The sequence below is a fragment of the Mandrillus leucophaeus genome, unplaced genomic scaffold, assembly GCF_000951045.1.
Source record: "Mandrillus leucophaeus isolate KB7577 unplaced genomic scaffold, Mleu.le_1.0 Scaffold238, whole genome shotgun sequence".
Taxonomy (NCBI): Eukaryota; Metazoa; Chordata; class Mammalia; order Primates; family Cercopithecidae; genus Mandrillus; species Mandrillus leucophaeus.
In genome coordinates, this window is record NW_012102454.1 from 2179323 (window position 1) to 2203588 (window position 24266).

Consider the following 24266-nt stretch of genomic DNA (forward strand, 5'->3'; position numbering starts at 1 on the left):
AAATTCAGTTTGCTCAACCAAATGTGGAGTCAGCCTTCTGCAGCCCCCAGAGCCAGTACATGGGGAGTTCTTTGTTGTTTGAGACAAAGTCCGGCCCTGTCGCCCAGGCTGGAGCACAGTGGCACAATCTCAGCTCACTGCAGCCTCGACCTCCTGGGCTCCAAGGATCCTCCCACCTCAGCTTCCCAAGTAGCTGAGACTACAGGGGTGTACCGCTATACCCAGCTAACTTTGTTTATTTTTTTGTAGAGACAGGTTCTTGCTATGCTGCCCAGGCTGGTCTAGAACTCCTAGGCTCAAGTGATTCTCCCCCCCGAAGGCCTCCCAAAGTGCTGACATTACAGGCATGCGCCAGCACACCTGGCCATTGGTGTTTGTTATTCTTGATTCTGGCCTGGTCTCCAAGTCTTTCTCTTGAAGAAGAGGTGAGTCTTGTCTACTGGGTCAAAAAGTGAATTTCCTGAAAGCAGACGCTCTGGCCTCAGGGCCTGGCAATCCTGGAGACTGGAAAAGAACTCTAACTGGAGAGGCAAATTCTCTGATACACAAAACTTCATCTTCGAACGTGGGTAACTTACTGCGTAGCTCTTCCTGTTTCCAAAGATTTGATTTGGACTAGAGCAACAAAAATGTTTAAAATGTGGTTTGATTTACAAAAGTTTGGCAACCCCCTACCATTCCATCTACTGCCTGAGCCAGGTGAGCTTCGCTGGCTGATCCATGTAAAGTTCAGGTGCTGTTAACACCTGGTGGCTGCGTGGGAGAGACACGCATGAGGCCAGGCCCCAAGGGACCTCAAGCAACTCAGAACTCCCACCACTCCTTGTCCCCTTTCTACACTTGTAGTGCCACAAACTGCAGCTCCCAGAGAACTCCGTCCCCAGAACAGTTCATGCCACGGTGTGGAATTTCCTCCGTAGATCTGCTCATCTCTACTCCCAACCCGCCGCCCCAACACCTGCCTGTTTGCCTGATCGGAATGGCAGGGTAGCTCCCAGAATCTGTTCCTCCCACCAACAGAAATGCACAGGGAGAAGGCTTGTCAGGGGCCCTTGGGGCCACCCAGCCATGCAACTGGACACATACATTTTGTAAGCACTGGTTTCCAACAGATAAATGTAATCAAGGTTTATATGCTCAGAGAAGCCAACAGGATGGGATTGTTTCACTTGAAAGATCAGAAGAAAATTGTAACTAATGTTGTGGAAAATTACTTTGATATTGCTTTCTTGGTACCGAATCACAATTAGGCTGCCGTGAGAAGTACAGGGAAGGAATAAATGAATAGTAACAAATCAACACAAACAGCCTGTGTCAGAGGCACTTTGCTCAGGGAAAGTAACGTAAGCATTACTTAAAGTTTTATGACTGTGTTTGGTGTGATTTACCCAGACCGTCAAGTCTGCCCATCACCTGGCACGTGGTGAGGCTGGTCTGACTGCATGGACCATCAGAAGACCCACGTGTGCTCCTTGCCAGGTCTGCCAGCTGCAGAGGGATGATAGTCTTGGCTCCGTGCCATCTGACACCCCCTGCCAGCCTGAGGCTCCGATCTTCCCAGAAATCCCAGCCATCCCGTGGGTCCCCAGCCCACCTGTAATCCACACATGTGTGTACTCGGGCAGCTGGGTAGGGCAACAGGGACCTGCACAGCAAGCGCTGCGGCTGCGGCAGGGCAGGGCACTAGCTGAAGCCACCAAACCACAGTCAGATCCACGAGTGTCCCACCGATGGGTCCAGGCCCGCCCCAGTCCCAGGTGGGCATCACAGGCACACTCATGCCTCTTCTCCCAGGCTCCTTCAGTAGAATGTGAGCACTGGCTGTCTGGACCCTCTGCCTACATGCACCCCCAACCACGCACACACCAAGGACACACCCAGGCAGTGTTTGCTTGCCCTTCTTCCTGAGTTTGCTTCTAGGCAGGTAACACGTGACCATAGGTACCAGCTCGCCGTCTTCCCTGATGGCGCTGTCCCGAGGGGCCCTGTTCTGCCAACACAGTGTCATGAGCTGTTCTGGGGCTCATGTGAGGCTGCAAAGCTCCCACAGGAGAGCTGGCTCTGCTGTGCACCTACTGCTCCAGAAGCCTGGGAGCGGCCAGACCCACTTCTGACAGCCACCACCTGTGGGGGTCTGCCCTAGGCATGAGTCAGCACCCATGACTCGCCCACCATCTCCTGGAGGCCACTGCCTTGGCTGCCTCCCTCTGACTCTCAACTCATCCACCTGCCCATGGGAAGCCTCTGGCAGGTGCCAGACCCAGGGCCCCGGCACTGGCCTCCCTGTGCTCTTTTCACCTTCCTTCCTGGTGTCCACGGGCCCTCAATCTACACTAAGGGCCACACATCATGGGTGCTCGTCCACAATGTGGGTGGGGGTGGAGGGGTTGCAGAGTAAGACCCCTTCCTGTGTTCTGGGCTTCCGGCAGGGGTTTGTGCAGGAACCCCTCTGCCCACACCTCCGGCCCCCTTCTCTTTCATCCTGTCTCTGGCTCATAGCACAGAGCAACCAAGAGAGAGTGAGTGGGTTTTCCTGGGGAGGAGTAGTGTCTCTGGGGGTGCACCAGCCTGTCCATGCCCTAGAGCATGTGGACTGTGAGTGTGTGGCTTCTGCTGAGACACCTCCCCTCCTCTCCCTCCAAAGCAGAGAGCTTCCAGGTCTTGGCACCCTGCCAGCTGACCTTCTGTCCTGCCATATCTCTGGGATGCGGACCATGTCCCAGCAGCAGAGACCTTGCCTGAACTCCCCTCTCCACACTCTGTCTGCCCTGAGACGCCAGAATCACCCTTCCCGCTCTGGCCTCCCTGCCATCCCACCTGTCCCCAGCAGCCCTCTGTGACTCCAGCGGGCCACCAGGCAGGGGTGGAATGGAAGTGGCAGTGGCGGACCTTCGGAGGGGGTCTTGGCCTCACAAAACCAGGAAGTACCCTGACCCCCTTTGTCCAGACCAGAGGGGCTAGATTCTCCAGGGCTGGGCAGGGAGACTGAGTCTCACCTGTGGGGCAAGGGTTCAGGGAGAAGTTGTCCACTTTCTGATATCCCCGACAATGTGGAAGAGACCTGAGAGGTGGCGCAATCCTGTTTAAATCTGAGTTGCATCAAAGGCAACAACTGGCTCAATAGACAGCAGCCTTGCCATGACCCCCAAGAGAGGCCACCCTGCTGCTAGGCACTGGCTGGAGGTCTTGCATCAGACACAGCACTCCCACACTGAGACTGATGCCTTCCCCGGGAAGCCAGGACTCTGCCTGCTCCCCTGGGGTCTTGGCACAGACTTGCTCCTTTCCCCAGAGACCAGCACACCAGGGCAGCCGCGGAGGCCTGAGCTTCAGGCTGGAAAGCTGGGGGCGGTGATGGCAGGACTCAGCACAAGGACTCACCTGGCGCCTGCTGGGGGGCAAGCTCCGTGGGGTCCTGCAGGCTGATGAAGAGGAGGAGGCCTGCAGCTCCGAACAGCAGGATGGATGAGAACATGCAGGCCAGCCGCATCGTTCCAGGTCGCGGGGTCATCCGGGACTCGCTCAGGGGTCACCTCTCGGGTGTGGGAGGCACGTTCTTCCCTCATCGTCCACACCAGGCGTCCATCAGGCCAAGGTCTACGGGGCAGAGTGGGGACAGTCATCATCGAGGTGCAAGGCACCGGGGCAGGTGGAGGCCCCGCTCACTGCAGCAACCCAAGTGTAATTCCCGGATGCCTCTGCCCTCTACAAGTTACCCAGGGGTGCCCTTTCCACCCTTTCATGCCCGGGAGGCTGAGGGCAGCCTGTTCCCACCTGTGGCTGGAATGCTAGCTTTCCGCCAGGGTCTCCTGTATCTGCACCTCCAGAAAAATCATGGAATGAGACACCGTCTGGCCCTGCCTGGGGGAGCCGAAGTGGGAACCCCCAGGCCCCCAGTCAGTAGCCACCAGCCATCCCCTGCACTGTCCAGACCTCCAAATAAGCATGTGTGCCCCCAGGGTGGGGGCCTAGGTACCAGCGGGAACCTGGGTCCTTGTCCCTGGCACCCAGACCAGTGGGCAGAGAAGATCTTGAATGTGCCTCCACCCTGCTCCTCTCTGTAGGGCACTGGGGACAAGGTCTCCACAGAGCAGGCAGCTCTGAGAAGGGGCCTGCTAGGCTCAAAGGATATTCAGGCACAGACGGACTCCCCCACACCAGCCAGGGCTGTCCTCACTGATGGACTGACAGATGGGTTGGCGGATGGCGGTGCCTCTGGACAGTCACACCGGAGAGAGCTGAGGCTCTGGCCAGACCACAGGAGTCCCTGCGCTCGAGGCCCTTGGCCTGGAGCGGAGGTGGGGCAGTTACACCTGTGTCCAACAGACTCCAAGCTCAGAGGTGCACAGGCTGGGTGCGAACACCCCCTCGTGTTCCTGGGGGTGGGCACTAACTGCTCCGGCCACTGCAGACCCAGAGTATATCCATGTGACCTACCCCTTACCCCGCTTCCTCCTAAAGGGCAGGGAGAGAAATTCCCCATCCCCCACATAGCAGCCAGTCCCGCCAACAGGGCCAGGCTGTGCATCGAGATGGGGGCACCCCAAGGCCATTTGCCCAGAGGAAGAATATAAGTTCCTGCAGTGGAGGGTAGAGAGAGCATGGGCAGAGTACAGGGGGAGGAAGGCACAGGCGGCAGGCACCCCAGGGAGCCCCCCTCTTTTGAAGGTCGGTCACTCTGTCCCCTTACTTTCCAGCGGGCCCTGCTGGCCAGGCCTGGGGGACCACCCTTTTTCCACCCAAGGAGCCCTGGGGGGAAACTTCCCCACCCTGGCACAGGTCAGTGCCTGAGGGAGGTGAGGCCAGGTGGGCAGCTCCCAGTAGCCTCTGAGGCCACAGCTAGGTAGCTGGTCAAGCCCCAGGCCAAATGTGCTGCTCGGCCCAAGGACATTTCCCTGCCCAGGGACAATACTTCAGCCAGGCGACTCCTCCCCAACATGGACCCAAGCGCTGGGGGAAGAAGCCCCCACATACAGCCCATGGAGCATGAGGGATGAAAAGAGGCGCTCTCCCTGCTCCCCACCCACGACTCCCCACGACCAGATTGTTCTTCTGAAAAGCTCAAGGGCTGGGGAGGGTAAATTGCAGGTTTGGGTTTCTCCCCTCTGCAGTCTCTGTAATTATTTTTTCACTCAGTTAACTTTAATTAACCTGCCCCAGGCCTCTCCGCACCGGGAAGGCACCTGACGCTGGGCTCTCTGGACTGTGCCGAGCAGGTGGTTCCTGCAGCCTTCCAGCTTTTTACAGAAGCACTGAGCTGGGCCTGTTTTGTCTCCGGAGCTGGCTCTGGGGTGTCAGGCCGGCCCCGACCTCACTGTAATGGCCTCTGCCCCAAAGACAAACTGCTACTTCCTGTCACCCACCAAGGCCACCCCTGCCCTGCCTGCAGAGGGTAGAAATGGACAGTCACGTGTCCCCAAGGGCTCAGACTCAAAGCCCCTTGTGTGGGGTTGGGGCCTCTCCCTCCATGGCTGCCCTGGATGACGCCATCCTGAGGACCTGGGGTTCACTGCCTTGCAAAGACACAGATGCAGCAGTGTAAGCCCCACAGCAGGCTGCAATGCCCTACCATTCCCCAAGCCCTTCCCTCTGTGAGGACAGCGCTGCACTGCAGAGTCGGAGGCCCACAGGGCCCAACCCCAAAGCCTCAGGAGAGAGTGAGCGGCTGCCGAGGGAGGCAGAGCTGTTCTCTCCAGCCTCACTCGGGGGAGCCCCAGGCAGTCACAGAAAGGAGTTAGAAGAACGGAAAAGACGTCACACACCAACACAGCGGAGCCATGGCTCTCAGATGGGGACCAGGAAGAGCATGCAGGGTCTCTCGGGAGCAGCCGCTGTTGCAGGGTCATGGGGACAGCATTCACATGTGCACCGCACCCACGGACCTAAGCAGATGTGGGTTCGCTAACACACATATGCACACATGCCCGGGTGCATGCCGGCCAGCGCCTGCACACACACCATCGATGGCCCCCAGCAAGGCCCCAGCTGGAAAGCAACCATCACGAGCCCCTGAGTAAGCTGACCACACTTCGGGCGCACTTCCAGCAGCCTCCTGAGTCAGACACCAGGAAGCCAGTTTGACCTAGGGTAGCCTCCAACATCAAGACATTTTGGGAGGAGGGAGGGAGGAAGGAGAACAAGTTCATGGCTAGCGCCCAGCACTACCTGGTAAAACAGCTAATAAGGGGTCAATATCAGGCTCTACCTGATGAACAAAGGGGACTCAGGAGCATGTGTGATCATCATCTCATTTGTTCAGTAGCTGGCGCTGCAGAATGGTTACAAGAGAGCTGGCCGGTGCTCTCTTCTCCCCCAGTCTGTCTCCATTCAAGCCAGTACAGACATCCACTGTCAAGGACTAAATGGGTCCTGCAGCCAAGACCTGTCCTCACTTGTTTCTGAACCTGCCCAAACCAAACCCACCCCATGATGCCTGGCTCCAGCCACCCATGTGCCTGGGAGCCAGAGCAAGGACCACATCCGTGCCCCCAAATCCAGGAAAGGGAAGAGGACAGAGACCCAGGACCACACCTCCATGGTGGTAGAGCTTCATCCGTTCGAGTTCCCCCTTTCAAAGACCCTGCCTTTGCTGGCCCCCCAGAGAGAACACGAACACGAACATCTTCTCTACACCAGGGAAGCTGGCATTGGAGCTGCCTGTGGCTTCAGGGTCCAACCCCTAAGCCCCAGACCCCAGCTTTTCCCTCTGGGACCCTCGGCTCTGTGTTTGTTCTCACTGGGGACCATCTGACCAGCTAACTCCCCGCTCCGTGTAACAGGAATCCAAAGGTCAGCGTGCCTCCCCTCCTGGGTAACTGGCCAGCAGTATGGCTGGGCCTTCAATGCCCCACAAGGAAGCCAACTGGACTCTATATAACCCTCCTTTCCCCAGGCTTCCCCCAGGGTCGAGGACCCCAGGCTTCAAAGTCGCAAGTTGTTTTCAAGGCAACAAGAGCTGCTGGTCTAACAGCTGTCTGTCTGCCTCTCCTGGGAGTCCAGCTGCTGCCTGGGGAGTGGACACCACCATCTGTCACAGACTGGGGCCTGGAAGGCTGGGGGGGGTGGGGCAAAAACCCAGTCACAGGCCTCAGCCTCCACCTGGGACTGTCCCATCCTCACCACAGACTACATCACTCTCAGCTCTGATGACAAGGGCAAAACTTGCCTTCACCTCCCTATACCCATCCCAAGACCATCAGACAATAAGAAAATCCAGCCTGCCAGGGGCACAGAAGAGGGAGGACTCAGGCAAGAAAAATAAACAGCCCCAGAGAGTTTCCAGCAGCTCCTGCCCAGCCTCACAATTCCCAGTCCTCCTGGTGGCTTTTCTCCCTGAGGCCTGAATGGCGTCACCAATTTTTACTTCAAGAAAAAAAAAAAAAAAAAGATCCAATTAATCTCATAAACACCTCCTGGGACACAGGGCAGGGCAAAGGATTCCTCCCATTTCCTTATTTATTTGATTTAAAAATGTGTCTCTTTGAAGAAATTCACTTCAGGGCACAAGCAAGGACTTGGGAATTCAGCCAAAACACACGCACCTCCAGTGGCGACCGGCAGCAGGCGGACAGACGCATGGACGGCTCCAAGGACACGCTTGGCTGCGGCTGCTTCTGGGCCTGGACGCTCCCCCTAGCCGCCCAGAGGATCCCCTGTGGCCGTGAGGACCTGTCCCCGTGCCTGGCTCCAGACAGCATGGGTGCACCCACGTGGGCAGTGGACCCTGGGCTCCGGAAAGTTCTCTGTCCGGTGGGTCTCCTTGCACCACACGGGCAGGAGAGAACAATGACGTCCCTCGCGGCTGAGGGCTCCCGGAGAAGCTGCTTGTTGGGAGAGAGGCTGCTATGGCAACTTGAGGAGAATGGAGCCAGGCACTGCCGTCACCTTGAATCCGGCACCGTGCCTTCTGCCGCGGTGGCAGCAGCGGGGACTCTGCACCGGTCGCTGGTCCCTGAGTCCCGGCTTCCCTCCTCAGCCTCCTGGCCTCAGGAACTCATCTGCTCCTCGCCGATCGATCGGTCGGAGCCCACAGCCCGGTCCCCCGAGAGCACCACCTCCTTCTGTTTTGTCAGACTAGTTCTTCCCTGTGCGCGGCTCTCGCTTACTTCTGAGATGGGGCTCTTCTTGATTTGAGCTCATTAAAAATCCTGCAGCTAATTAAAACCGCTTTAATGGCAGCGGCGGCGGCAGCAGCAAACTCTGGGACGAGTCCCTCCAGTTTTTATGCGTAGGCATAAAGTTGCGATGCTCTGCAAGGATGACGGATGGGCGCGAGTGCTCAGACTCCAAGGCGGGGCTGCAGACTCTCAGGCTGGCTCCTGTCGTGCTGCTGGGGAGCGCTGGCCTGGGTCCTGAAATCCCCAGAGCCTGGCCTTGGCACACCCAGGCCCCCGCCAGGCTGCACGCTACTCCCGGGGAATGCAATTTACCTGCTGTCCGCTCCCCTGCTACAAGGCAGGCTTCTCTCCACTCCCCCCAGCCCCATGCTCTGCAGCGGGGAGAAAGGGCTTTCTGGGGTGGAGGTTACCCGGTGAATCAGGCTCACGAGGTCCTAAAGCTTGCCGCCATAGCCCTGCTAGGAGCACCACAGCCCAGCCTCCCACCATCGCGGACACATGGCCAGGTGGAGTCTGAGGGGCGCCTGCAAACACACAGCCACAGCGAGGGGGGCCTGAGAGCGTGGCCAAAGACTGACAGGCCACGTCAACTGACCGCACCGTGGACACTCTCTCTCCCCAGGGCTTCTTACATATTGAGTACATTTTACTCCACTGGGGCAGGGCAAGGGACAGTCATTCTGCATGTAGAGAAACTGAGTCCCCTCATCCTGGCAGAGTCCGGAATGCTGACACAGTGCCCAGAATTCCCTGGATGTGTGAACTTTGGTCCCCTGAGAGCACCATCACGGTGACAGCCCTTCTCCCACTATGGGAAGAGCATTTGCTGCCTGCCTCTGACTCGGCACCTCGGGATCGGGAACCGCATGGAGGCCTCTCCTGGTCTTTGTATTCCCAGCACCTAGCACAGTCCCCGGCACAGGGAAGGTGATCAATAGCCTCTGCTGCATGTTGAATGAGCACGAGTTAATAGATGGAAGTGTTTGGGGCCATCTGGAGAGAGGCACTCCATGAACCTGGAATTTTAAAAGGTCATTTATGTTTCAGGGAGCTGAGGGTTTGTTTTCATCAGAGCTGCGTTGGAATCAGGTCCAAAGAGTAGCCCAATCCTATGACAGGAGGCAAGGAAGAGGCAAGGAAGAAAAGGTCCCCAGGGAGCCTGATGGAGCCTTAAAACTTGAAATACCCAAGGCACGCTCGCCACCAGGACCTCACTTTTGCCTCCTCATGTTGGTAAGACAGATTTCAGATCACAGAGCTTGAAGACGAATATATTTTTAGAGACAAATGTTGATTCTCTCTCTACATATATATGTATATTAACAGGTACAATGTTTACACAAAAGACACACGCCACTGAGATGCCACGAAACTGACTGATTGTCCCCTGACATGGTTTGGATATGTGTCCCCTCCAAATCTCATGGTGAAACGTGATTCCCCAGTGTTGGAGGTGGGGCCTGGTGGGAGGAGACTGAATCATGGGGCGGATCCCTCATGAATGGCATGGTGCCATCCCCTTGGTGATGAGTTGGTTCTCACTCAGTTCATGTGAAATCTGACCATTTAAAAGAGTCTAGGACCTCCCCCTTCATCTCTCTCTTGCCGTTTCTCTTGCCATGTGACCTGCCTCCTCCCACTTTGCCTTCTCCCATGATTGTGAGTCTCCTGAAGCCCTCCCCAGAAGCTGAGCAGATGCCAACACCATGCTTCTTGTACAGCCTGCAGAACCGCGAGCGAATTAAACTTCTTTTCCTTATAAATTACTCAACCTCGGGTATTTCTTTATAGCAATACAAAAGTGGACTAATGCATCCCCAAACCTTTAAAATATTCTGTGATGCTAGGAAACGCCCAAAAAAACTACAGCTTGCATGTGTCGATCAAAAAGTCAATGATAGCAACACATGTTATGACATGGGAGACCCCTGAAGACGTCATGTTAAGTGAAACAAGCCAGACACAAAAGGACAAATACTGTATAATTCCACTTGTGTGGAGTGCCAGGAGTAGTCCAATTCATAGAGACAGAAAGTACAATGCAGGTTACCAGGGACTGGAAGGAGGAACAGGGTGTTGGTTAATGGGTACAGAGTCTCTGTTTAGGATGATGAAAAGGTTCTGGAGATGGATGGTGGTGATGGCTGCCCAACAATGTGAATGTATTTAATGCCACTGAACTGTACACTTAAATATGATTATGAAGTGGGTAGATCACTAGAGGTCAGGAGCTTGAGACTAGTCTGGCCAACATGATGAAACCCCATTTCTACTAAAATTACAAAAATTAGCTGGGTGTGATAGTGCATACCTGTTATCCCAGCTACTTGGGAGGCTGAGGCAGGAGAATTGCTTGAACCTGGGAGGCAGAGGTTGCAGTGAGCCGAGACTGCACCACTGCACTCCAGTCAGGGCAACAGAGCGAGACTCTGTCTCACAAAAAACAAAACAAAACAAAAAAACAAAAAACAAAAAAAAACACCAGGCACGGTGGCTCAGCCTGTAATCCCAGCACTTTGGGAGGCCAAGGCGGGTAGATCACCTGAGGTCAGGAGTTCGAGACCAGCCTGGCAAACATGATGAAACCCATCTCTACTAAAACTACAAACATTAGCCAGGCATGGTGGCAGCCATCTGTAATCCCAGCTACTTGGGAGGCTGAGGCAGAAGAATGGGAGGCAGAGGTTGCAGTGAGGCGAGGTCGCGACATTGCACTCCAGCCTGGGTAACAAGAGCAAAACTCCGTCTCAAAAACAAACAAACAAAACAAAACAAAAACCCAAAACCCTCAGTGGAAGCAGCTTGAACAAGGCATGTGGATGTTACAGGGTGGCCATCAGGCTCAGAGCGGGGCGCTCCAGGTTCTCTGGCCTGACTTCCCCTCCACTCAAGTCTGATCTTCAGGACTTGAGTTTCCCTATCTCAGAATCAGTCCTCATCCAAAATATCTGCTGTAGATGAGTTCCCAAGTTCCCTGCAGCTCTGGTGTGAGACAAATATCTTGAAACAGGGAGGCACCTTGTGAATTTCATTTGCATAGGGTTACTTTCAAGCATGTCAGGTGGGCTTCAGTCAAGGGCACGCCTCACCCACACCTGCCACCTGTCCCTCACCAGGGATCTGGGTCCGTCCCATGGCATGGCCTCAGGGAGGCTGCCAGGGCTGTGCCCAGAGTTCTACACTCTGGGAAGGCCTGTTTCAGGGATAACTGGGCTCCTATGGCCCACATGAGCCCAGCCAAGCTGTTTCCCTTCTTGACAACCCTATCCTTGTTCGAGAGATCAAAGGCCACACTGCAAGTGTCAAACTGAAAACTGTTCTCAGGCTCTTTCTGATGTGCAAAGCTTTGCTCCCGTGAGGTCTCCCTAGCTGAGGTGAGTTCCACCTGGGCTACTGCTTACCTAGGGGACCGTTCCTCTGCGTGAACTCCACTGAGCCCAGCTGGGAGAGTGCCTCATTTAGTGATAGCTATCGTTTCAAGGCAGAAATCTAACAGGGTCCTTTTTCCTTCAAAAATCTTTAATTTTTAAAGATCTGAAGAAAGCAACACAAGGATCCTTGTGGGGAAGGAAATGTTCTCTATCTCAACCGTATCAATGTCAATATCCTGGTTTTAATACTGTTCTACGGTTTTGCAAGATGTTACAGTCGGGGGAAGGGTGTAAAGGATACATGGGATTTCTCTGCATTATTTCTTACAACTGTGTATGAATATATAATTATTTCAAAATTAAAAATTTAATTAAAGAAATCAAAAACTTAAAAATAAAAGTGACTGGCCTTTCAGCTCATGCAGAATGGAAGCAAATTCTAATGTTGTGCACGTAAATAATAGACAGTCATTTCCATGGATCAGCTCCAGCCCCTGTTGTATAAGAAACATTTTAAAGTTAAGGGACTATGCCTTTAATAGGAAAATTCGATGTGTTAGCAACTACTGGTTGATCTTTGTGCACTTTTCAATTGCAAATTGCACTTTAAAAATGCAAACAATTATTAATATTGATTTGGACTAAAACAATATTGAATTTCAATATATTTCCAGCTCTTTTATGAATTACCCTGTGGATACGTGGTGATTATGATAAAAGAGTATTTGCATGCTCAATTTCTTTTCAGTGAGGAACCTTGAAGAGGGCTGACGTGATCCATGGATAATGAACTTCACAGGGACAAGAATGGCTCGGAAGCCATCAGCCAGGATCTCAGATTTAGCGGCAGCACAGATTCTCAGGGCCACTTGCCTCGCTGGGCTTTTTCCAAACCAGTTATTACAGAGCACAGGTTAGGAACACCTGCTCAAGGCCCAGAATGGGATTTTGAGTCACAGTTTTTAGGGGAAGAAAAGAAAAAGGAACGGATATTTATCATGATTTGTTAATGTTCCAGGCACGATGCTGGATACGACATAAACATCCCATTTAGCTTTCACACAATAACCTTTTTAAGTAAAAATCATTATCCTTATTTGCCACAGGTCTGGTTCCCTGTAAGGAGATACTGAGATGGAATTTGGGGTGTAAGATGTTTATTAAGGATCAATACCTGCGAAGGAAAAAGGGAGGAAGCTGGAGTGGGAAGAAGTGGAATAGGGATGCAGGCCTTGACGGTGGGCTCTGGAGTGGATTCAGCCTGTCGGAGTGTCCTGCAGAAGGAAGATAGGGCTGGACCTTTACACCTCCCCCTTACTCAGTAGCTGGATGTCGGCTGCCCAGAGAAGGGTGTGATATCCGATGAGGCAGTTTGCTGCAGATGAAGCAGCCCCTCGTGGAGCTGAGGACTGGAGGCTGACTGCTGCCCACACAATCCCCAGGTGGTCAGCAAATCCTTCTTGGAAGGAAGATCTGGGCAGCAGATCTCCAAGGCCACCACTCTTGTTTTGCAGATGATGAAATGAAGACCCAGAGAGACTAAATATGGCCAAGGTTACACACAGGAAATAAGCGCCACCCCAGATTGGACTCAAATCCTCTCTCTCTCCCCACCAGCCACGCTTTTCCAAAACAGAAGCTTAGATCAGACTGTCCTGACCTTCAGTTACTGAGACACGAAGGTCTGAGTGTCTCCAGAGGAACACGCAGAAAGTTTGGCTGCGTAAGCAAATACACTCACCTCGCCTCCTCTGCTAACATCCCTGCAACAGATACGCATGCGTGTGCACACTCTCACAGATACACATTTACTTCTTGGCAATTATCTCATTGCTAATGGAAGAAGGTGGGAACATGAATTATTTGGGTTAAAACTTCCCTCGACAGTACAGCCTGGAGAGCATCTCTCCCCAGCTGAGCTGCCGGATCCTGCCAAGAGCACCTGGGGATGTAGGATGTGGCGTGGCCAGCCTCCTTTTACTTCTAGAAAGCACTGAGCTATTCACATTTTCCAGCGGCTCTGACATCCGCAGCCACAGCAGGGAAAATTACAGGGAGGAAAAAAATTGCATATTTATTTCTCAAAATCAAAAGTTGGGGTATAATATGGACAGAGAGGAGTCTGTGAGTAAACCCGGAATGCCCCGGCCCCTGGCAGGGTGCAGAGACACAAGGCAGTCCGTAGACTTCCGAGGAGGACAGAATGGCAAGAAGGCTTGGCTGCCTTCCAGGGAATCTCTCTCCCTGTGGCTGGCACAAGGAGGCCCCAGAGGACTTGTCTTTACGTTTCCAGCTGCCAACAGTGCCTGGCACAGAGCAGGTGCTTGGGCAATGTGTGGTGAACGAAGAGAAGCTAGTAAGAGGATGACGAAGGTGAAAGGAAGCTCCTGCACTGGAGTCAGCTGGGTCCTCTGGGCTGGGGTCACACAAAGTCTAGTGGTTGTGCTCTGTGGGTCCACTCAGCACACATGCATGGCCATACCTTTTGGAGGCAAGCTGGCTTCCAAAGGGTAACCTCCAAGATCTTTTTTTATTTTTATTTTTTTAGAGACAGGGTCTCACTCTATCACCCAGGATGGAGTGCAGAGATGCAATCATGGTTCACTGCAGCCTCGAACTTCTGGGCTCAAGCAATCCTCCCGCTTCAGCCTCTTGAGTAGCTTGGACTACTTAATTTAACAGTGCCTGGTTAAATGTTTAATTTGTTGTTGAAGTGGGGTCTCACTATGTTGCCCAGGCTGGTCTCAAACTCCTGGCCTCCAGTAATCCTCCTACCTTGGCTTTCCAAAGCACTGGGTTTACAGGTGAGCCCCCACAGTCTTGACCTCTACCAGTCCAGCATGATTTTCCCTGGAGCTCATCTCAAAACAGGCTGGTCTCTTCCAATGTGAAGGCTCAAGACTAAGAATATGGCAGAACAAAAGTCTCTTGGCCCTATCCTGGATGCTCTGTGGAAAAACAGGTCTCCTTCAAGTCCCTAGGAAGGGACCAGTGCTTCAAATGACCTGGAAGCACTAATGAGTGACTGTGCATGGGACAGGAACCTGCCTTCTCCATTAGTCTCTGCCTAAGGTCTCCTTCCAGCTAATACCCTGTGTTCCAAGTCTCCTCCATCCTAGTGACCCCTTGGTGCCCTTCTTTTTCCCCACAGGGTGTTGCAAAGCCAGAAATGTGGGTCCAGCCTAACGTTTCCTCCCTCTCTCCTGACACTCAAGTGCAGATCTGGCCTTCTGAACATGTGTCCTGTCTTTCTTTCCCAGTCCCTCAGTGCGGCTCTGATTCAGGACCTGTGGCCTGGACAGCTCCCCATCTCGACACTTGCCTTGCAACACTTGCCTTGCAACACTTGCCTTGCAACTGGGCACCTCCCGAGCCCCGCAGGTGCCCAGTGACCCAAGTTAAAATATCTCAGCATGGTCCACCAGATCTGTGAATATCCTGCCTCTGCCAACCTCCCGTGCCCAGTCTCATCTCTCACCATTCCTTGATGGCCCCCGGGCCAAGTGAGGCACCCTCCTGTGTGTTCCCAGAGACTAATGGCTTTTCTCTGACAGAGGGGACTGTGAGAGGGTAGCACAGGGAGACAGCACTCAGCATTCAATGCTGTCACTGGGAGATTTTGGTCATCCTCATGTTATATATCTGAGCTTCTGTTTTCCCAGCCACTAAGTAGGTCCCTGGTGGACTGGTACTATGGAACTGAGAAGATGCCTGCAGTGGTGGGATGCTGCCCTGGGGTGGAGGAAGAGGCTTGGGTCAGGTGGAATAGGCTGCTGGATCCCAGTCCTCTCTGCAGGGTGCCTGCTCCTCCACGGCAGGTCTCACCATCTTTCCACATGGCTCTGCTGAATTATTCGCTTATCTTGAACAACATCCAAGGGAGTCTGGTTTCTCTGGTTTCTCTCCCTAAGCCTGCAGCCTCTTTTCTACCATCCTGGGTTTCGCATGCCCTCATCACTCAGCCTCAAGGACACAGGCAGAAGAGCTGTAAACCATTATGATCCCTGTACACGGGGCTCCGTGGCATCTGTCCCAGGTGGGGGCAGGTGGGGCAGGGATGTGGGCAGCACTCGGCTAACTGGGACCATCTCAAAGCAAAAGAGCATCCACACAGACCCCACACTCATGCCCTGGTGCCCCCCTGCAGGCTGATCACACAAGGGGTTGCTCGAGCCCTGACTTCTTATGGGATTGCTCTAAAGAGGAATGAAGACAGGCATTTTTATGGTGGGACTCAAAATGTCAGTCATTGGTCTTTAGTGAACAGTTGTTTGAAGCAGCTCATTTTGTATAACTACATGACACTTTCATAATAAAAATTATGTTTCAAATGATACATCCAATGACCCTTGGTAGCAGATTGAGACCTTCAGATCTTCCCATTTGGAAACCTGGATTTTTTTTTTTTTTTCTTTTTTAAGAGTTTGGGTCTCGCTCTGTCACCCGGGTTGGAGTGCAGTAGTGTGATCATGGCTCACTGCAGCCTCAAACTCCTGGGCTCAAGTGGTCCTCCTGCCTCAGTCTCCTGTGTAGCTGGGACCACAGGTACATGCTATAACCCCCAGCTAATTTTCAAAAATTTTTTATAGAGATGGGGTCTCACTGTGTTGCTCAGGCTGGTGTTAAACTCCTGGCCCTTATGCAATCCTTCCACCTCAGCCTCCTAAAGTGCTAGAATGACAAGCATAAGCCATCACACTGGGGCAAAAATTATTATTATTATTATTATTATTATTATATTGAGATGGAGTGTCTCTCTGTTGCCCAGGCTGGAATGCAGTGGCATAACCTTGGCTCACTGCAACCTCTGCCTCCCGGGTTCAAGCGATTTTCCTGTCTCGGGCCTCCTGAGTAGCTGGGACTACAGGCATGCACCATCACACCCGGCTAATTTTTGTGTTTTTAGTAGAGACGGGGTTTTGCTGTATTGGCCAGGCTGATCTCAAACTCCTGACCTCAAATGATCTTCCTGCCTCAGCTTCACAAAGTGCTGGGATTACAGGCATAAGCCACCACACTGGACCCAAAATTATTTTTTAAATGACACATCTGATGACCCTTGTAGCAATGCAGACCTTTAGACCTTCCAATTTGGAAACCTGGATTTTTAACTTGAAATTTCCTGATTCTGAAATTGGCAAGCAATGCACATTTTTAAAAACTTACTTGAGCCTTATGTCTATGCTGGATTTGGCCTGAGGTCTACCACCCATTGCCCCCTCTATGATGAAAGCAGACTCAAGTGATCCTCCTGCTTCAGCCTTCTACGATAGAGGGGGCAATGGGTGGACCTCAGGCCAAATCCAGCATGGACATGAGGCTCCAGTAGGAGCCTGGATTGGGGAAAGGCAGATGATCCTGCTGGACTGCCACTCTGGAGTTCCCCCAACCCAGGAACCTGGATTGGGGAAAGGCACGTGATCCCTGAATAAGAACAGTGCTTCCCAGTTCAAGGACTTTTGTGCAAAATCAGCTGAGGGAGAAAAATCCTCTGGGAAGAGAGGCTGCTGCAGCCTCGCTGGTCAGAAGCTGGTTCCTACAGCTCTGTGACCAGATGGCACTTAAACATGGCTGTTCAAGCCACCCAGTCTGTGGCCTTTGTTATGGCGGCCCCGGCTGATGACTTCAGTCCCTGTGCCAGGAAGGCTCAGCCCTGACCTACAGGGCAGCCTCCCCAGTGGGGCAGGAAGGAGGCTGGGGTGTTGCCAGGAAACCAGCTCTTGTGTGGTTCGGTGGTTGCCATCAACCATGTGCAGGGTGAGACCACGCACTGGACACAGACCCTGCCCAGACCAGGATGTTTTTGGAGGCGAGACACAGAAAAACCAGCTCATCAGGAACATCAAGGCTCCACAGTGTCACTGGGGACCAAGGCTCTGCTAGTGGCTCTGCTGCTCTGTCCTTGGGGTGGGTTTTATCCTCAGAGAGCTCCCTTCATGGTTCAATGGCTACAGCCATAGTCCAAGCTACAGGCATTCTCATTATGTCCAGTAGAAGGGAGGGAGTCCCATCTGTAACCAGGGAACAAGTCCCTGGATCCTGAGCCAATAGAATCTCCTGACCCAGAGTGCCTGGGGCTGAGGGGATGCTCTGTGCTGGGGGTGGTGCAGGCCTGGCTACTGGAAACAGTGGGATGAAACTGCTCTGGGGTCAGCCCCTCCCAGCTCTGTGAGTAGGAGACAAGAGGGATGGGGACACAGGGATGGCCACAGGGCCCACTACACATTCACTCCTTTGCTCCTGAGTGGACATATGTACACACACATGTGTGAGCATGCAGGTGTGTCTCTATGGCTCCATCCTGTGTATCTGTGTGCCTGGGTGTGCACATGCTGTAGACATGTGTGCACACACGTGTACTCATTTCAGAAACTCCCACTCCTCTGCCTGTGGCCACCAGCCCGGAGCAGTCCAGCCACAGCCAGAACACACCCAGCTACTGGCCAGCGGGAGAATGACCCTGGCAACCTTCACTGGGCCTCGCTCTGTCTGGGTCTCGCTCTGCAGGGCTTCCTCCTAGTTGCTGCCCAAGGTCAGGTCTGCTTCCTGGAAGAGGGAAGTGGGGCTCCCTTGTCCAGGCAGCCTGGAGGAAAGGCAGTGGGAGGGTGGCCTGGGGTTGGGGGTACTCCGGAGTGGCAGCCCAGCAGGACCATCTGCCATCTGTGCCTCCCGCTCCTCTCCCTACTCCATCCCCTCTCCACCCGCTCTCCGCCTCAGGGTGCATCACTCTGGAGACCCCTGGGAATTGGAAGCTAATTTTCCACGATCATTAGCAATGGAAAGACCTCAGGTTCTGCCTTTAATTAAAGTCAAACGTGGGGCTGAGGAGAAGCGCTGCGCGGCATGCAATCGTCCTCTTCCCACTTGTAAAAGCCATATGCAAATAATTAAGCCAGGCATGGGAGCCGTAATTAAAAATTTCACAGACCCCCTCATTAGCTGAGCAGTCTGCACAGAGAAGCGGGACCCAGCCCCTCCCCCATGCCGACGGCAGCTCCTGCAGATGGTTAATTGGGGCTGGGGGAAGTAGCAGGCCACACCTAGGTGACAGTGCGCCTGGCAATAAGCTGACAGGGCTCCAGGCCTCCCAGGCCAGCAGTGATGTCTTCCCACTTCTGTCCAGGAGGCCTCCAGCCAGGGCCAGAGCTCCTAGGGTGAAGTGGCTGAATCCCTCCATCCCTCCATCCTAGTGCAAGGAGACCCTAACCAAAATCTCCTAGCCTCCCCTGGCCCCAACCCTGACTTGTACACAGCTGGGATCTACTGACAGAAGTGGGGAGAAGAGGCTGGGTGCGGTGGCTCATGCCTGTAATCTAAACACTTCGGGAGGCTGAGACCGGCAGATCACATGAGGTCAGGAGTCCAAGACCAGCCTGGCCAACATGGCAAAACCCCACATCTACTAAAAATACAAAAATTAGGCCGGGCACGGTGGCTCAAGCCTGTAATCCCAGCACTTTAGGAGGCCGAGATGGGCACATCACGAGGTCAGGAGATCGAGACCATCCTGGCTAACACGGTGAAACCCTGTCTCTACCAAAAAATACAAAAAACTAGCTGGGCGAGGTGGCGGGTGCCTGTAGTCCCAGCTACTCGGGAGGCTGAGGCAGGAGAATGGTGTAAACCCAGGAGGCAGAGCTTGCAGTGAGCTGAGATCCGGCCACTGCACTCCAGCCTGGACGACAGAGCAAAACTCCGTCTCAAAAAAAAAAAAAAAAAAAAGTACAAAAATTAGCCAGATGTGGTGGCGCGAGCCTGTATTCCCAGTTACCCAGGAGGCTGACGCAGGAGAATCGCTGGAACCCAGGAGGTGGAGGTGGCAGTGAGACAAGATCATGCCGCTGCACTTCAGCCTGGGCGGCAGAGGGAGACTCTGTCTCAAAACCAAAAAAAAAAAAAAGTGGGAGAAGGGTCTCAGCTAGAGCCCAGAGACCCCTCTGGCTTGACATTTTTGCAGCCCCTTCTCCCAGCATGCCCAGGAAGAAGGCAGGTTCAGCAGACCCATTTCAACCCCTTCCACACACACAGATGTCCTCAGGCCTGGTGGCCACTATGCGGGGAGTGCCACACTTGAAGACAAAAGCTCCAGACAGACAGGAGAGCCACAGAACTGGGGGTGGGGAGGCAGGGAAATGTGTCTGACCTCACTGTCCTACACATTCTCTGGCCTCCACCACTCCCCCTGCCCCACCCAGGGTCCCTGGCTCCCGCCTTCAGTCCCCGCCAACGTCTGGTTCACCTCATGTCTGGAATTGATCCTGCCAGACAAGTCACTGCAGGCATCATCTCCAGTTACTCATTGACATTTCCAAATGAATATTCACTCGTCCCAATCACAGCTACTAGTTTTCCATCTGGCCTGATCAATGGGACTCCTCAGGAGGAGTCATGCTCACCAGAGGCACTGATCGATGTCTGGGAAGCTGCTCGGCGGACGCAAGGAACAGCTGTGTCCTCCCAGCCACGACACCCGGACATTGGCCAGTTCACCTCGCCCATGGACCACATGGCCCTGGGCTGGGCCAGAGCTTCCATACGGCCTGGACTCCTACTCCTTCTGGTTACGTACATAAACCGGAGGTGACTGCCAACCCAGGAAGTGGCTCTCCTTCTGAGGATTTGGGGGATCTCATGGGGTCACAGGGAGTGGTGGAGCTGGGTGCCTCCTGCCTGGGTCCATCCTGAGTCACAGCATCACCCCACGTGATGTCTTCATCCAGGTCCCTAAACTCAGCCCTTCCCCATTCAGGCCTCTTCCTTCTTGGTGGCTCAGAAAATGTTATTTCTCTTTCTTTCTCTCCTCTGTCAAACAGAGATGCAGGCTCCCCTGCCAAGGGTGGTCAGACATCCACGCCAAGCATCCTGCTCTCAGAAGCTGGCCCAGGGCTGTCTCATCCTGGCTGACTCTCCACCTCGTTTCTCATCGTTCCTCAACACTCTTGCTTTGACAGTCAGCTCCTCCGGTCATGTGGGCCCCGACTGCCCGGCCGATCAGAGCCCCTGCCCAGCTTCTCTTCCTGTTTCTCCACATCTTCCCCATTGCAAACACATCTGCCAAAGAACTTGCACTTTCTGTCGCTGACATGAGATGGTACACAAAGATGAAAAAATACTTTTGATGGGAGGCCAGGCACAGGGGCTCATGTCTGTAATTCCAGCACTATGGGAGGCCGAGACAGTTGGATCACTTTGAGGTCAGGAGTTTGAGACCAGCCTGGCCAACACGGTGAAACCCCATCTCTACAAAAACATACAAAAATCAGCTGGCTGTGGTGGTGTGCGCCTGTAATCCTAGCTTCTGGGGAGGCTGAGGCAGGAGGATTGCTTGAACCCAGGAGGCAGAGGTTGCTGTGAGCTGAGATTATGCTACTGCACTCCAGCCTGGGCAACAGAGTGAGACTCTTTATCCGACCAAACACACACACATACACACAAAGAAATACTTTCAATGGAGAAGAGGATTCCACTACTTACATAAAGCATACATCACTTTTACTTTTTGACCCTGTTTGATTTTTTAAAATTTAATATGAAACATTTCAGATATACAGAATATACATGTGTGTATATATATGTGCACACATATATATACATACACACACATACATATAGGTAAATAATATAAAGAAGAACCAGCACATTCATCACCCAAGCTTAAAGAATAAAATAATTACTAATACTTGGGGTTCCCTTTGCACCCCTCCTCCCCTCTGGAGGTAAACCACACATGTGGTGAATATTTAATGAGCACCTACTACATGCCTGGCACTATTCTAGGCAACTGCGATCCATTCATGAACAAAACAAAGATCCTGCCCTCATAGAATTCCACTCCAACCAGGAGAGAGACAGATTATATATAACCTTAGAGGGTGAGAAATACTAAGGACAGAAGAAAAACAGAGTAGGGGGAGAAGGACTGGGAGGGCTTGAGGCCAAAGGCGAGTATGTGGGAGGAGTCCTGCCTGAGAAGATAACATGTGAACCAAGGGTTATAGAGGGAATCGGCTGTGCAAGGGCCCTGGGGTGACAGCATTCTTGATATCCAGTGTGTCTGGAGAAACATAAAGAAGCATGAGAGAAGATATGGTCAGAGAAGCAATTGGGGGCAGTGATGTGGGCCACTCCAGTGATTTTGGCTTTGACTCTGAATGAGACAGGAGCAGAGGGAGGACACTCTCTGACCTGGACTTCGGCAGGACCCCTCTTGGCCTTGAGGAAGAGGCCAGGCAGAAACAGGGTGACCTGGGAAGAGACAACAGCAACAGCATTGGTGAGAAATCTTGGGCCAGGATGTGGAAATCTGTCCACTATTCTCATGTGAAAATTGGTGCTTTGAAGAGAAGTCTTTATTTGGATATTGAAAATTACATAGCTTTTACTTTGATGCTGTGATATCAACGTGTGTTGATATCACACTTGCCGGCCATGAGCTTTTCTGATGTGGATATTCTGGATCTTGTAAAAATTGTAATTCACTCTTTTCGGCAAGCTGGGCCCCCACTGCTATCCAGAGACTCAGGAAACTTAGCTGCTCGTTATATGTGAGTGAAATGGAAGCAGAACAACGGAACACATAGTGATGACTGGGAGAAGGAGGCTGGAGCTGCCAGGATGCCCGGGTTCAGACTCTGGTTCCACCACTTACCAGCTACATAAGCTACTTAACCTCTTCATGCCTCAGTTTCCTCATCTGCAAAATGGGAGTAATAATCTCTTGTGGCTACCTTGCAAGGTTATCATGAAGACAAAATGGGCAAATAAGGGAACAGTGCCTGGCATACAAGAGTGTCACTCATGTCAGTGACTACTTTGGGGAGATGAACAGAGCCCCCCGACATGCTCTCTCAGACAATTCCATCAACCTAATGTTGGCAAAGGCTGAACGCCTGCAAGTAAGGGAAGCAGTGGAAGCTTCTAATGGAGGTCTTTAGGAAATGTCTCGGGAGCTCAGCTGCAGGCAGGCCCACAGAAAAATGTGACGCTCCTGGAAAGGGCTTCCAGAAACTGGCCTGTAAGCACTTCATCAAGAAAGGGAAACGAGCGGCCGATCTTGGCACCGTGCCTCTGCAGCCAGCGCTGGCCCTGGGCTACCACTGCTAGTGTGTGTCAGGACAGGCGATGGGGTCGGTATTTTACGTTTACGCTCTGTGTCTGCAAAACTATTTCAATCATGTCCGCTGAGTATGCCAAGCACTATTCAGAATGATCAATTTTGAAAGTTTGGTGCAGTTGGTCTTTTCTCAGATGATTAAAAATACGGTAACCTTCAGCCCATAGACTCACCCAACATCTTTGACAATTTCAGTTCAGATCAGAAGAACCCAGTGTGCAATTTAATTCACTGACATTCAACTTCACAGCATCAGGAAAACAGCAAAGCATTCAATGCATTGGGGTTTTGTTTTCGTTTTTTTGTGCATTTTTTCTTTCTTTCTTTCTGCTTAGTTTGCTAACAAGGTTGAAGTCTTCTAAAAAACTTGGCGAAATACTAGAAGCTGACGCTTGGCAGGAAATGATGGAGTATATTCTGCAAATATCTAAAAGGTTTCCCCTTGTATTCACACACATAGAAACGGACACAATCCTTGTCTTGAATTTGGCATTTCTGGAACACCCCTGATGGAAGTTTAATATTATTTTCCAATTTGGCTCACTTAGAAGAAATTTGACTCCGTTCAAAGACATAATCAATTCTATAGTTAGTCACCAAAGCTTAAGAAAACAGCATTTCCTCGATGATAGCATCTTCGGCCATGCCTCACGCATATCTGCGTTGGTTCCCTTCATCATCCATTCATTGCAACTAATAGTCAAATAATAGATTTGGGCTTTTGCAAAACTTGAAGCCTGCCACTCTCACTAAGTTAATAGGCTGGCGCTCCAGGCTGCCTTCACAGTTTCTTTGCCAAGTTAAGGTCTGGCTGCCCTCACTGCAGGTTTCATGGAAGTTCTCCAGGAAGGTGAGGATTTGTCTCCTTGAGGACTGCCAGGGTTTTGCACAGATGGGTGGCAGGCGTTTTGGATCCTGACGAGGTGTTTCATTGCTAATTTCTCTCATGTGAAGCAGAGAATGGAGCTTTGCAGGAAGAAATAAAAACCACAGGTTTTAGAATAAATTTCACATGATCTCGATCCAACATTATTTAAGGCACGAGAGTGGTTTGGCATCACTGCCTGGAATTTGCCAGCACCTCCAGGAAGGTGCACACCGCCATCTTTGCAATAGACATAAATCCATCATCTTTAGCTACCCCCAAACGGGATGAAGAAAACGAAAACGAGAGTCCTAACGCTCACGTTTGGTTTGCAGACGGCAGTGTGAACTCTGTGGTCAGCAGCCAAAGGGTGATGGAGCAGGTCAGGCATCCATCCACACCTGGGCTCCAAGAAGCAGGAATGCATCTGCGTGTCTGTGGGTTTGTTTAGCACAAAAGGTCATGAGCGCCGTGCACTGGTGCCTGTGGCTGATGGGAACGACTCTGCTTGGTGGGAGGGCCCTTTGATTTCGCTCTCATAGTATTAGAACCAACTTCAACTCTAGGAAAGGATAAAACTAAGGATGCAACACAAATACGTTTCCTGAGGCTCATGGACCCATTTTTGTGCTACTCTGTTATAAATACAAAAATCAAACTTTCCTCCTCTAAGCACATCCTCATGTTCAAACAGAAAATGCTTGTTTCTGACCCGTGATGGGAACCACACTTATAAATGGCGACATACACACATGACAGTCTGTATGTCCTAACACGAGTGCCACCGAGCAAAATTTCAG

The 24266-nt window shown here is 52.4% G+C and overlaps 1 protein-coding gene across 2 annotated transcripts in view; it reads right to left on the bottom strand.

Annotated features, from left to right (window-relative positions):
• The window catches only part of CHST8 (carbohydrate (N-acetylgalactosamine 4-0) sulfotransferase 8), a 108509-nt gene that overhangs the window by 83221 nt on the left and 1022 nt on the right, over nt 1-24266 (bottom strand). The window contains exons 1-2 of one of the 2 annotated variants that reach the window (XM_011982314.1): nt 7542-8213; nt 3382-3597 (exon numbers count right to left, since the gene is read on the bottom strand). In XM_011982314.1, coding sequence (XP_011837704.1) covers nt 3382-3511 — 130 coding nt within the window. In that variant the 5' untranslated portion in view covers nt 3512-3597; nt 7542-8213. Of the gene's footprint in view, nt 1-3381; nt 3598-7541; nt 8214-24266 lie in introns of those variants that run through there. The other variant, XM_011982315.1, reaches the window with a different exon arrangement.